At 27.7% G+C, this 14,045-nt stretch overlaps 1 protein-coding gene across 8 annotated transcripts in view; it reads left to right on the forward strand.

The window, feature by feature from the left end:
• LOC119613687 (nuclear polyadenylated RNA-binding protein 3) overlaps positions 1 to 14,045 on the forward strand; it is a 71,381-nt gene that overhangs the window by 3,313 nt on the left and 54,023 nt on the right. For 6 of the 8 annotated variants that reach the window (XM_037969713.1, XM_037969730.1, XM_037969721.1 and 3 more), the window contains exons 2-4: positions 182 to 258; positions 12,485 to 13,156; positions 13,507 to 13,623. In XM_037969713.1, the coding sequence (XP_037825641.1) occupies positions 235 to 258; positions 12,485 to 13,156; positions 13,507 to 13,623 (813 nt within the window). In that variant the 5' untranslated portion in view covers positions 182 to 234. Of the gene's footprint in view, positions 1 to 181; positions 259 to 8,152; positions 8,624 to 12,484; positions 13,157 to 13,506; positions 13,624 to 14,045 lie in introns of all 8 variants that reach the window. The other 2 variants (XM_037969738.1, XM_037969762.1) reach the window with 2 other exon arrangements.

Raw genomic sequence — 14,045 nt, forward strand, 5'->3', positions numbered from 1 at the left:
TCGCAGTTTCTTGTACATACATATAGATTTTTTCATGTTTGAAAACGGTGTTATCAATTATAGAATGTTAATATTTATTTTCTAATTTGTTTGAAAAGTGGAAATGTAAGCAAGTGCAAATACTTATAATATCAATTATTTTTTTATTAAAATATACTTAAATTTTGTTCATCTTTTTCAGTTTTTGTTTGTGTATTCGAAAATAAGTAACTTGTATATATATATTTGTACATAATGGAATCAACATCCGAAGTTGTGGTGAGTTTAATAATAAATTCATAAACATTTTATATATAAGTTTGCTTTATTTGTTTTAACACACAAACATGTATATTTTGTATAGACATTAGACGTTTCACCAAGAATATTTGTATATACATATATGTATTATGTCATTCTTGTAAATCTTTAAGTGATTTACGAGTTATTTAAATTCATATAAAAACATCATCTGTATTTATTAAATTTTTCATAAATATGATTTTCAAATTAATAAAAGGGTAACATTTTAAAATATTCATATTCAACGGATTTGTTGAGAACTGTCTTCAATCGCTTTCAGATAATGAAATCTAAATGCTGTTTTTCTAGCAAGTAATTTATTTTATGATAAATTTTACTTAATGTGTGAATATTAAAAGTACTTAAAATACTACTTATATGTTTTTATCACACAAAAAAATTAATTTCGTTTTAAAAAAATATTACATACATATGTATATGTACATACAAATATAAGGGCGTATATTGTTTTTAGAATTTAAATTAGTGCGCGGGAAAAATGTGACAAGTCGGAATATCCGCACCGCCATGATTTACGGCTGTATTTATAAAAACTTATTTTAGGTTTATTAAACAATTTTAGGCAAAATTCAGGAAAATCGTATTTATAAACGTGAAATAGCTTAAAACACCTTCAATAAACCATTGACAATTAGAAGAATTTTATTGTAGGCTCGACCCTTCTTTAAGCCAACAATAACTTGATTTTTAACAATTTTTTTCTCAGATAAAGATTTTTCCGGTAATTTTAGGTTGATTGCGAAAAGTAATTATGGTTTCTTTTAAAATAAAATCTAAAAATTCTAATTTTAACGTTTACACATTTGTAAATAAAAGCCCAGAAAATTTTTAAACGATTATATTTTGAGGAAAAAACTCAAATCTAGGCATTATTGGATTAATGCATGAATATTTGACAATATTCCAATTGTCCAGCACTATTTTTAGGCAATTTGGAAATGCCCGTCTGTCAACCAAATGATGGACAAAATCATTTGATTTGGCTTTTTCAAAGTTTGTTGGTTAAATATAATGCCATAAAGTAATTAACCATGTAAATTATATTGATTAGTGTTATACTAATGCAAAATATATTCGCCGGCATTAAAATTAGTCAAATATCAAAGAAATTTATCAATATTTGCAAAAATTTATCAAAAATTACAAGGAAAATAAGTAAAAATAAGAAAATGTGTCATAGTGATGTATATTTTGTCGCAAAATATCCGTTATTCGGATACTTTTAATAATAATTAGAAATTATATGTTATATTTATACATCTGAACTAAATAGACATTTATTAAAGCCATATATATATTTATTTTTCTTAAAAGTTTGTTTTTATTGTCAAAAATCTATTATAAACAAAAATATGAAATTAAGAAAACCGAATCAACGAATATTTTATCCTAATTGTACGCAACACTAACACATAAAATGACAGCCATATTGTACAGTGCTGCCAACTTAAACATAAATCAGCACAATAGTTAATATACGTTTATTATTTGTTTATGAATATCACAATTTTATTAATGGTTTTTAAGGCTAAAGTGTGCTTTAACTATTGAGTGCATTAAAAGCAAAATAAGATTTTTTTTATAAATACAAGCGCACAGTGGTATAGGAAAAAAAAAAGAGGGAAATAATTCGGTAACTTCTAAACGGTTAATCCGATTTTAATGAAATTTGGTATGCACAAAGAGGAGGTGTTGTCGAGTTTAGGTTTTGAATTTGGACCTTATAGGCCAACCAGGGGCCCGGCGGGGGGTCCTCAAATTAGGACACCTCGGAATCTCTTCATTTGAGTTCCGATTTAAAAAAAATTTCGTATATAGAATCTCCTCATCGAGCACTATAAAAAATGTCGTCGTAGCAGTAAATTATCTCTTATAGTTTAGGAGATATTCGCATTTGAATATTAAAATTTTAAAATTTTTACCGTCCTTACTTTAGTTTTTTTGATAATAGCAGGTCCAAATATTTCCGATTTTCGCCATTTTTTTTTATTTGCTTAACAACAAGTTTATATACCAAGCAGTGAAAGAATTATGTAAAAATCATGACTGAGTCCAAAGTTATAGGCATTTAAATTTAAAAAATTAAAAAAAGGCGATTTTTTGTCATTTTTTTGGGAAAAAAGTATCTTTTTCTTTTTAAGTTATCTAAAAAGTTTCTAAGAAGATGTATATAGAATTTATACTTTTTGGAAAGCTGACTTTACATAAAATACGATAAATGAAACAAAACCTAAAAATTTTTGATACCGAGGGGACCAGGTCCATCCAAAAAAACCCTATTTTTTATGGAAAATTAAATTTTGAGCAAAAATTCTCAAATCGCATAGTCGATATCAAATTATAGTGACCTGTTTTATATGACCCAATATGTTCTTAATCATTTTGTAACGGGTTTCGATAACCCCGCCCCTGGTATGGATATAATAGGCAAAAAACTAAAAAATCCCATTTTTGGGATTTTTTAAAACTTTTTTGGGAATTCCGGGATTTCTAATAAGAAAATTCGAAATTTTGATTTAATTTTGGATTTTAAGTAAAAAAATCTACCTAACTGTAAAATTTCATCAAAAAATATTCATAAATAAAATTTTTATTGCAATTAGAAAAATTTGTATCTTCGCAAAAACTGAATAAAAAACTTTTTTTAATTTTTTTTAAAAAAAGTATTCCGCGAATTTTTTAATTTTCAAAAATTATATACAGTTTTGAAAAATAGACAAAATTACCTTTCCATTGATATATAACATGCCTACCTAATGTTTTTAAGTGACAAATTAATTAGGGAAAACTCAACATCTTTTAGAAAATTTGCCTAGCACTATTATTTTCATCCATAAGGTTAACTCTTAAATTTGTTACATATATGGATGAAAATAATAGTGCTAGGTAAATTTTCTAAAAGATGTTGAGTTTTCCCTAATTAATTTGTCACTTAAAAAACATTAGGTAGGCATGTTATATATCAATGGAAAGGTAATTTTGTCTATTTTTCAAAACTGTATATAATTTTTGAAAATTAAAAAATTCGCGGAATACTTTTTTTAAAAAAATTAAAAAATGTTTTTTATTCAGTTTTTGCGAAGATACAAATTTTTCAAATTGCAATAAAAATTTTATTTATGAATATTTTTTGATGAAATTTTACAGTTAGGTAGATTTTTTTACTCAAAATCCAAAATTAAATAAAAATTTCGAATTTTCTTATTAGAAATCCCGGAATTCCCAAAAAAGTTTTAAAAAATCCCAAAAATGGGATTTTTTGGTTTTTTGCCTATTATATCCATACCAGGGGCGGGGTTATCGAAACCCGTTACAAAATGATTAAGAACTTATTGGGTCATATAAAACAGGTCACTATAATTTGATATCGACTATGCGATTTGAGAATTTTTGCTCAAAATTTAATTTTCCATAAAAAATAGGGTTTTTTTGGATGGACCTGGTCCCCTCGGTATCAAAAATTTTTAGGTTTTGTTTCATTTATCGTATTTTATGTAAAGTCAGATTTCCAAAAAGTATAAATTCTATATACATCTTCTTAGAAACTTTTTAGATAACTTAAAAAGAAAAAGATACTTTTTTCCCAAAAAAATGACAAAAAATCGCCTTTTTTTTAATTTTTTAAATTTAAATGCCTATAACTTTGGACTCAGTCATGATTTTTACATAATTCTTTCACTGCTTGGTATATAAACTTGTTGTTAAGCAAATAAAAAAAAATGGCGAAAATCGGAAATATTTGGACCTGCTATTATCAAAAAAACTAAAGTAAGGACGGTAAAAATTTTAAAATTTTAATATTCAAATGCGAATATCTCCTAAACTATAAGAGATAATTTACTGCTACGACGACATTTTTTATAGTGCTCGATGAGGAGATTCTATATACGAAATTTTTTTTAAATCGGAACACAAATGAAGAAATAGGATCGTTTTAAAAATTTAACATAGCCGAGGTGTCCTAATTTGAGGACCCCCCGCCGGGCCCCTGGTTGGCCTATAAGGTCCAAATTCAAAACCTAAACTCGACAACACCTCCTCTTTGTGCATACCAAATTTCATTAAAATCGGATTAACCGTTTAGAAGTTACCGAATTATTTCCCTCTTTTTTTTTTCCTATACCACTGTGAAGCGTTAGTATTTAACATTTTATTCGCTGGCACAGGGCTGACCAAACCTTTTCAAGTTTCAATGACTTAAGGAACGTTTATCAGAACATCAAGTTATAGTAATTTCAAAAACTATTTTCAATTAAATTTGAAAATTAAAAAAAATAACTTTAATAAACGTGCTTGTAGACTGTTTGGCGGATTAATCATAGACCCGAATTCCGATTAATTTTACCGACTTGTTAAGGTTGTATTCGTAAAAAAATTATTTTTTAGATTTAAAACCAAATATACAATTGTGGTACTTATAAACAATTAATAAATATACTTTAGCTATTATGTTTATTTTGTTTAACTTGGCAGCACTACCCAATTAGAAAAATATTCGTGTATTTGATTTTCATAATTTTGCATTGTGGTTCATAAAGCTAAGTACTCTGTTCATATTTGCAAAAAATTTTATGCGCAACAAATGTAGTCTATGTCGCGATTTGGAAAGTTTGTCGCTTTTATTGTTTGAAAGTATGCATCATTACTTTAAATGCGTAAACAAAAACCATATGTTTTAGAAAGCTGAAAAATAAAAATTTAATAACAAATTTTAATAATAGGAACTATTCAGTGATTTTGTAAATTTTTCCATACCTTAACACATAAAAACGGACTTGAGCCGGAAATGCAAAATTGTAAACAGCTGATGCAAAAAATATGGAAACTTTTAAAATTTAAATTTATCTGGATTTTTTCTTAAAAATGTTTAATGTGAAAATTATAATTTTTATATTTTATTTTGAAAATAAACATGATTTGATTTTGTTTTCGACCTTATCAGAAACAAATTTTTTTTAAAGTCGAGCCTAAAAAAATTATACGTGTCATCGGTTTATTGAAGATTTTTTAAGTTATTTGACGTTGGTCAATAAATACATACATATGTATGTATAAAAAAGTTTTTATGAATACAACTGTTAGTGTTTTTTAATTGTCGCCTAATTCTCTGAGCACTTCTTTAAAATCACAAAAAGCTGTATTAAAATAAAATAAGTTAATGTAAATATTATTTTTTTTTTTTTTTTTTTTTTGTACCAAAACACATACATTTTTTTTTTGGAAATTTATTATTTATTTTTCTTTATATATTTTGATAACAATCCAAAAAACTGTGCGCTACTAACTATAATGCTTGCTTTAAAAATAATTAAAAACTATTTTCACATAAATGCACAAACTTAAAAATTCCACCATATTATTTTAAAAAAATATATAGAAATTTTTAGTTTTTCAAAAATGTTAGCTACTTTCAAAATGTTTTTCAAGTTATTTCACAGATAATTTGTCACAGTGATTTTTTTAAGGATATAATTTTTAAACATTATTTTAACTGACTAAAAATCTTAACTTTTGGTCAAATTAAAAGGAAAATGCTCGAAATTTTTAGTAAAGTGTTTCAGTTTATATTGAAATTAATTTTTTCTAAAAGGTTTTTATATAATTTTCATATTTAAAATATTAAATTACCGATTCTGTAATTTGTAAAAACAGTCTATATCAATGTTATTTTGATCCAACGCATGAACAACAGAACAACATTAACAATAAATTATTTCTGTATTCTTAAACTATTAATAAAATTATAACAAATTAAAGGATGAAGAGATTCTACACCAACTGTTCCCAAATTATGGTCCGTAGATCTTATAGTTGCTAATAGAGTAATAAAAAATCTTCAAAGTATCTGAGACTGTCATTTGTACAGTTTTCTTGATATTAGATAATGGGTATTCTAAAACAAAAAATTGTATTTTACATAAATACATATGTATGTATGTACAATGCATGCATACATACATACATATATCACTCGAATAAACCCTACAAAGTTTTCATAGGACTACGGTCCTCAAAAAATTCTAATGATTTCTAACATTAATGAATAAAATAAAAAAATTATATTTGTTATAAACTTCGACAAAAAAAGTTGAAATAGTGTATTTTCATTTAAAGTGCTTTGATGTGTGGCCATAAAATCCCTGTAGTTCGACAGAGTCAATGCATCCGAAAAAATAATTTCGTCAACAATGTAACTTGCAGATTATAAAAGTTTTAAAACTCGTAATACTAGTGATGAAATGGAAAAGATCTTAAGGCAGTTCTGAATAAAATAAATTCAGTAAAAATTTCCGCCTTACTTGCTTTATGGTATGAATAATTTAGACGATTATCACCAGTAAGAGTTATTTATTGTGCGGTAGATAAAATTTTGGTGGTTAACGAATAAGACGAGAATTGAATTTTTAAAAATTCTAATTAATTAAAGATCTAATTAAAACAATGTATTGTGTTTAATGTTTGTAACTTGTAAAAAACAATCCATTTTATATATTTAAATTATATTATTTCCTTAAATTATGTTAAGCTCATTTATTTATTTTTTATTTGTTAAACATATATATACATGTGTACATATATACATTTACTTTTTGTTGTTTTTGTAAATAATGTGAAATGAAAATGTAAATAAAAACATACATACTTATATACTAAATATATGCAAATATTATTGCATATGTATGCCTTTAGGTTTATTTTTTATTATATTTTCAAATCAAAATCAACCATTTAGTACAAATCAAATAGTTAAATTGTTTATACATTTTTTTCTTAAATACTAATTTAGTTAGTTTGAAAGGAGGGTATACATACATACTATGTTACATCAGATACGAAGAAATACATGTAAACTTGGACCACTATCGGTCTTATTGTGCTCTCCTTTTCATTGTCTCTGGTGGGAATCAAATCCACTAAAATTACATGCTGAATTGGTAAAATTTAAGCCGCTCCTCTCTGTTTTGTATGTTAAGTAACGCTTTAAAAGGGAAACTTATTTATTTCAGTTCAAAGTTAAAAATCGGTTGTAATTTTTTTCAGTTATTTAAATTTCCACTCAAGATTGTGTACGCTAAGAAAAAATTACTCATTTTTAGAAATTTTGCTACAAAATATAATTTGAATATTCCATGTGAGTTTTTAATCAAGTGGCACAATAATCTATACGAGTATCATTCATATTGAAAATTTGTTTTCTCATACACCTCATTGCCACTACTCTGTGCTAAGTAATATCCGTACATTGTATGTAGAAACATTTAGTAAATCCCTATAAATACTATATAAAAACCTACAAATACATGTAAATAAAGACATACACACACAATTATTGAAAACATCAGTTTTAGAGCTATTTTCTACATGGGGAATTTGACAATCTTCTGTTTAGCTCGAGTTCACGTAAGGTGAGTTCGCCTTGTCATAGAGTTTGAAAAATGGCAAGTTGAAAGTATTATTCCTGACATTTAAAATTGTCCAATACAAAATGTTTATCATATTAAAATACATTTTTGGAATTACAACCAAAACATTGAATTTTTCATTGGAATATAATGCATTATAATTGTTTAATCAATTATTCGAAACATTTTGTAGGTATTATATTTTAATAAAATTCTGGACTAAGTGCTTTTTCTTTATTAAACAGAGTCCCCTTATTCACTGACCCCTATCAACAAGGCAACCCAACACAAGTTATTACTAGTATTGCCATATCACACTGTTATATTTTTTCTAACCAAGTTGTCATTAAAATTGTTTGTTCATATTTTTATATGTATGTTTTGTTCTTGATTCAGTGATTCGTATCTAATCCATTGTGTATGTGTATAATAATGTGTTTTAACAGTGGAAGGAACAAACAAAATCATCCGTTACAAAAAAATGTGTTCAAGAAATGTCAGCGACATCAGTCCAAAAATTGTCATCATCTTCTTTGGTTGGGGAACAGAGTGTGTTGTCGATTTTAGACTCTAATGATGATCAGATGACCATCGATGGCACGGTGATGGCGCCACCGTCGTCATCACCTTCTCCAATAATCACTAGCCCTCTATCACCAGACGATGGAAGAGGCATCAATACTACTAGCCTTCAAAGTGAATTTTCCGCCATGAAACTCAAGGATGAGCAGGGTAATGAAATTGGCGAAATTGTGCAACAAAAACAGGAACAGCAATCTTCGCAAACTTCCTCAGCTGTAACGTCTTTAGGTGCATCGTCTGTAAAACAAGTTTCTTCAACTACATCATCGTCTGTTGTACAACAACAACAATCAGCTACATCGCTAGTTGCTAAAGCCCAAGAAACTTCATCTTCGGTGAGTTCCTCATCATATACATCAACAAAGAAACAAGAAATTGTATCATCCAGTACCAGATCGTTGACGTCCATTAAGTCTTCACAGTCCATTGAAAAAGTTATGAAGTCTTCCGCATCAGCCGTTGTCGTTGAGGACCAAGAATTTTGAAATATAATAATGTTAAGAGTACCAAAAAAGACATGTTTCAATATTTTTTCTGTTTTATTTTACATACTAAAATGCCATTGAAATATGCACTTGAAATCTTTTCAGCAGCATATATTATTATAAAATAGTCTATTTAATATTTGAATGATTTATTTGTTAACTTAACTTCACATCAAACAGAACCGTACAAAAATAAGAGAGTATTTATTATCACGTATCCTGTCAACCTGACAGACGATCTTATATCCTACATCTGTTACAAGTATTGTAGTAATAATAATATTAATAAAATTATTGTTGCAATCAGAAAGACTTTTATGCCGAATTTTATTTTTATATCGTCAAAATAGACAATTATTAAAGGTTAGCTTAAAACATTTTGAGACGGTATACTACAAAACACCTCTTGGGAAAATTATAGAAATTACAATAAATCGAGTATAGTATATTTAGAACACTGTGACTATTAGGCCTCTATCAAAAACATGTTTTCATTTACGATACAATTTAACATTAATTATTTATTTCAGAAACTAATGGCTATAACAAATTCAGTCCATAATTGAAGATCAACTTACGAAAATCTCTCAGATATCTAAAAATTTTATCCTAAATTTGACGATTTTTTTTTAAAGGATTTTTGTACAAATTTTCATAAATTTTATCATTATTTTATCTATTATTTAAAAGAAAATCGAAACATATTTAGAATATTCTAAGAATATGTCCATAAAAATAAAAATTATATGTTTTAGAATGACCCGTACTCATACAGTGCATTGTGTTGGAACTAGGAAACATAATAAATAAAAGTATTAAATGTGTATTTTATTGCTTTATTAAAATTTTTTAAGTTGTTTTTCTTTTTTAGTTGAAGTTCTATTTGACAGTGTCGGTTAAGTTTTGTTTTATATATAATTTTATAACTAAAGGATGAATAAAAAAACTTTTTTGAAATGACTTAAGGTGCGTGATCCCATAAAAATTTATATTTTTAATTCCTTTAATTTTATTACGCAATATCTTTGAAAATACCATTTTAGATCGACATTAATTGTAACTACAAAAATCATATAAAATAAAACATTTACAAAAAAATAGTGGATACGTCTTTTTCGTCAAATGTTTGATAGGAGTCAACGTACCATTATTATACACCGTTTAAACGATGTAATTATTCAACATTCACGCTATCATTCGTCATTCCCCCAATTACAAACTGAATTACATTATTGGCCATACAAAAGCTCTGCTGCGAATAACACAATCAATTCTGTTTGAATTACCTACGAATTAAGAATGACTGATTGTCATCTCTAATTTTTATCGGGTATTTATAAAATCAGTTCTTTATTTTCATTGGTTAGAGATAAATAAAAACTACAATTACAAAAAAAAAATAGAAAATATATTACTTAATTTGTTAAAACAATGTAACAAACGTATTTTTGTATAATACACTTACATATGTATATATTCCTAAAAAAATAACAAAATAATGAATAAAAAACAAGACGATGAACTTTCAAAGCGAATTACGAATGTGTAGTCTGAATAACGGTTGCCAATTAATCCGTTTCTACGGCACATTCGTTTTGACAGTTCATCGCCATGTTGTTTTTTTTTTTTATTAATTATTTTGCCATTTTTTGGAATATGATACATGTATGATACAAAAATACGTTTGTTACATAATTTTAACAAATTAAGTTATATATTTTCTATTTATTTGCATTTTTTATAATTTTATTTTTTATTTGTCTCTATCCAATGAAAACAAACAATTGATTATGATAAATCGAGTAGTAATTCAGGTCTGAGTTGGGGAACAACTCTCGCGTCATCGTTTTTATTATTTCTTAAGGACGGTCAGGCTTGTGCTTGTTGCCGAGCTTTCGACAGAATTACTTCTCACCCCGCACTAATTTAATGATCTACTTCGTATAACTGTTTCTAAGTTATGCGATGTATTCATTTAACGCGTGCTTTCGTTTTACCTCAGAGTGAGGTTATGTTTTTAACTGGTGGAGACCATTTAAACTCAAATATATACTGGTGGAGACCATTAAAACTCTAAAACTTATTTCTGGTGGAGATAATAATACTTTGGATGAAATTAAGTTCGGTGCTCCAACTTCTTATATGAAGGTATAGGTCGTTTGGTGGAGTTTCTCCGGACAAACGTGTGATAACTGGCAATATGAGTGCTTAATGCAACGCCAATCTAATTAAACCCAAAAAAAATATCCGATTAAAATTAGAGATGCCACTCATTCGTACGCAATTCAAACTGAATTACGTACAGCTTGTGTAATTAGCAGCTGAAATTTTGTATGGCCAATCATGTCACTCAGTATGTAATTGGGGGTTGAATGATGAATGAGAGCGTGAATGACGAATAATTGCATCATGTGAACGAGGTATTATTTGGCTATTATCACTCAGATGCCGAATTAAGTAATTCAGCTGCTCATGTGAACTTGGTATTAAACTTAGACCACTTTTAGCTGAGGGGATATGTCGCAGGGTTTTTTCTCCATTCATTTTTAAATGCCCTTCTTTTTTCTGTTAGTGTTGCCATATTTATGATTCTTAAATGTTATTTCTATTATATTGTTTAACATTAAATATGTTTATTTTTAAAATATTTGTTAATTAAATGTTATAATAAATATGTTTAACAAATATACTTTAATAATATATACAAATTTGGCGAAATAACACCCAATTGATTATTAAAATATGAGTTTAGCTGAGAAATATTGCTTGTTTTATAGTTATTTATTTAATTATTTATATTTTTTATAAAAATAACTAAAATTTAACAAAAATATTTAAAATGTTTATTGTTTTTGGATTAAATGAAATGTAAATAAAATTCAAAATATTGCAAGTGGCAACACTGATTCATGCATTAGTGGGATCGCACGCGATCTTCACTCCTTGAGTGGAGAATAAAAATAAAGCAACTGCCAAAAATACGAACGCGTAACAAAAGAGATAGCAAAAAAACCCCTCAAATTACGATTCGTGCGTCTTTTGCTACTTCTCTTTCTTCTTTACCCCCTTTGCCAACAAACTCGTGTCACATGACTCGTGTCGCACGTTGGTGTCCCCTCAGCTAAAAGTGGTATTATAATCGATTCGCTTTGATGAAGTCGTTTCAACACCTAATTGTTCGTGAAATTTATCCAGAGTCTATCCAACATCATATAAATAAAACACTCTTAAAACCGACTTAAAACCCATTCAATATTTGGTTTTGTGCTTTTCATATAGGTTTTCAAAAAAAATTCTAAATTCGGGGGGTAATTTAATAAAGTATAAGAGAAAGGCAAAAAAATGAAAAACATTTGAATTTGAATAATTAGATTGTAATAATTTATATATTAATGTTGGTGCATTTGGTGTGGAAAAATATTTAAGGCTTGGCTCTTAATAATCCGGTTAGTATTATTTTAATTATCTCAAGATAATTTGCTTTGATATAGCATATAATTCAGATTGAAAATTATTTTCTAAGATATGTGAACTCTTTATTATAATATTATTTTTTTCATTGTTGCATTCCATTTTTTTGTTACGTGGCTACAACACTAAATATACATCATCCCCTTTGTTTACCCGACACTTCCAATCAATTAAACCATCAACCAACCAATCAAACAAACAATCCTATTCCACCTTTTTCGTGATCTTAAATTAACACAGCCTAACAGTGTTGCTGACAAATCTGTATGTGTTGAAGACCTTCCAGAAAATACCAAGACAGTGGAGGAAGCTGAAGTTACAATTACCATTAAGGAACATGTTGTTGGCGAAAACGACAAAACCAAAATTGTTGAGGAGACTGTGACGGAAAAGTTGAAAGAAGAAGACGATGAAGAGGAAATCGAGGAAATTGTCGAAGAAGAAGTTGAAAATAATGACGAAGAAGTTGAGGAAGGTGTTACTCAAAAGATAACTGAGAAGGTAATCGATAATCCGGATGGCGGTCAAACAAAAACTATTACCGTGACAACTGTAAAGAAAGTAACTCCTGATGGCACTAAAACTGTTGTAACCACTACAAGCTCAACTAAGGAAACACCAACAATTATAACAACGACACCACCGACACCCACAACAGAAGAAGTAAAAACTGAAACAACCACTGAAGCACCGATCGAAAAAACCGTTAAGAAACAAGTTTCAGAAGAAAAGAAAGTAGAACATAACGAACACGAAGAAGAGGAGGAAGAGGAGATAGAAGAGGAAGAGGAAGAAGAGGATGAGGAAGAAGAAGAAGAAGCTGAAATAGTAAATGAAGAAGAGAGTAGAAAGCCGGTTGAGGAAACGAAAAAATCTGACGAAAGTTCCCAGCAACAAGAACAGCACGATCAGGTAGTTGACGACACGAATAAAAAGCAACATGCAATTCTTGGTCATAACTAAAATTTAATGTTATCAAATAAATACATGTAATGTATATAGTGTATGATAGATGTATGTATGTCATTTATTTAATATACATTTTCACATTCTCTCACTAATTGTTCCCAATCATTAACTATTTACATACATTCATAAATATACACCTTCCATTCATATATACACGTTTCTATGTACATACATACTGAGGTTAAAGCAGAAATTAAGTGTAATATTTTTGATCTGGGACTACCCTCATATAAAAACCCATTCACTGAGTATTATATTGTGTAATTATTTAAGTTTATATTTCAATACTGTAGATATCATCAGAAGCTGAATCACAACCATCAATTGCCACACCACTTGTTAAGGAACAAACAGTCACAGATGCTCCTTCAGCCGAAACTAAAACTAATCAACAAGAAAATGTTAAACAGGTAATTAATTATAAATATTGTATTTTTGATTCACTTTACCATGAAAAACAGATAATTTATAATGAAATTCATAACTAAGGAAGCATAGTCATCTCTCTGTTACAAAAAAGGGCTGTTATCAATATACTAGTTTTTAAGCCTGTCCCTGCCAGGCAAGAAAAATTAAATCTGGTTGGCAAAAAAAAAAAATAACCAAAAAAATTTATTTACAAAATTAAGGATAATTAATTAAAATACAATATAAATGAACTTAATAATTAATTAACGAAATTGTACAAACAATTTTTAGTTCATTATTTTTTAATATTTTTTTCTTTTAATGAATTCAACAAACAATTATCAAAAGAACAAACTTTAAACATTTTTTTATATAAGTACAATATAAAACTGCCCTTACGAAACATTCCCTGCTTTACATCTGC

The sequence above is a fragment of the Lucilia sericata genome, unplaced genomic scaffold (genome assembly GCF_015586225.1).
Source record: "Lucilia sericata isolate MDLA Ls3-8-SP2 unplaced genomic scaffold, ASM1558622v1 Contig000040F_arrow, whole genome shotgun sequence".
NCBI lineage: Eukaryota > Metazoa > Arthropoda > Insecta > Diptera > Calliphoridae > Lucilia > Lucilia sericata.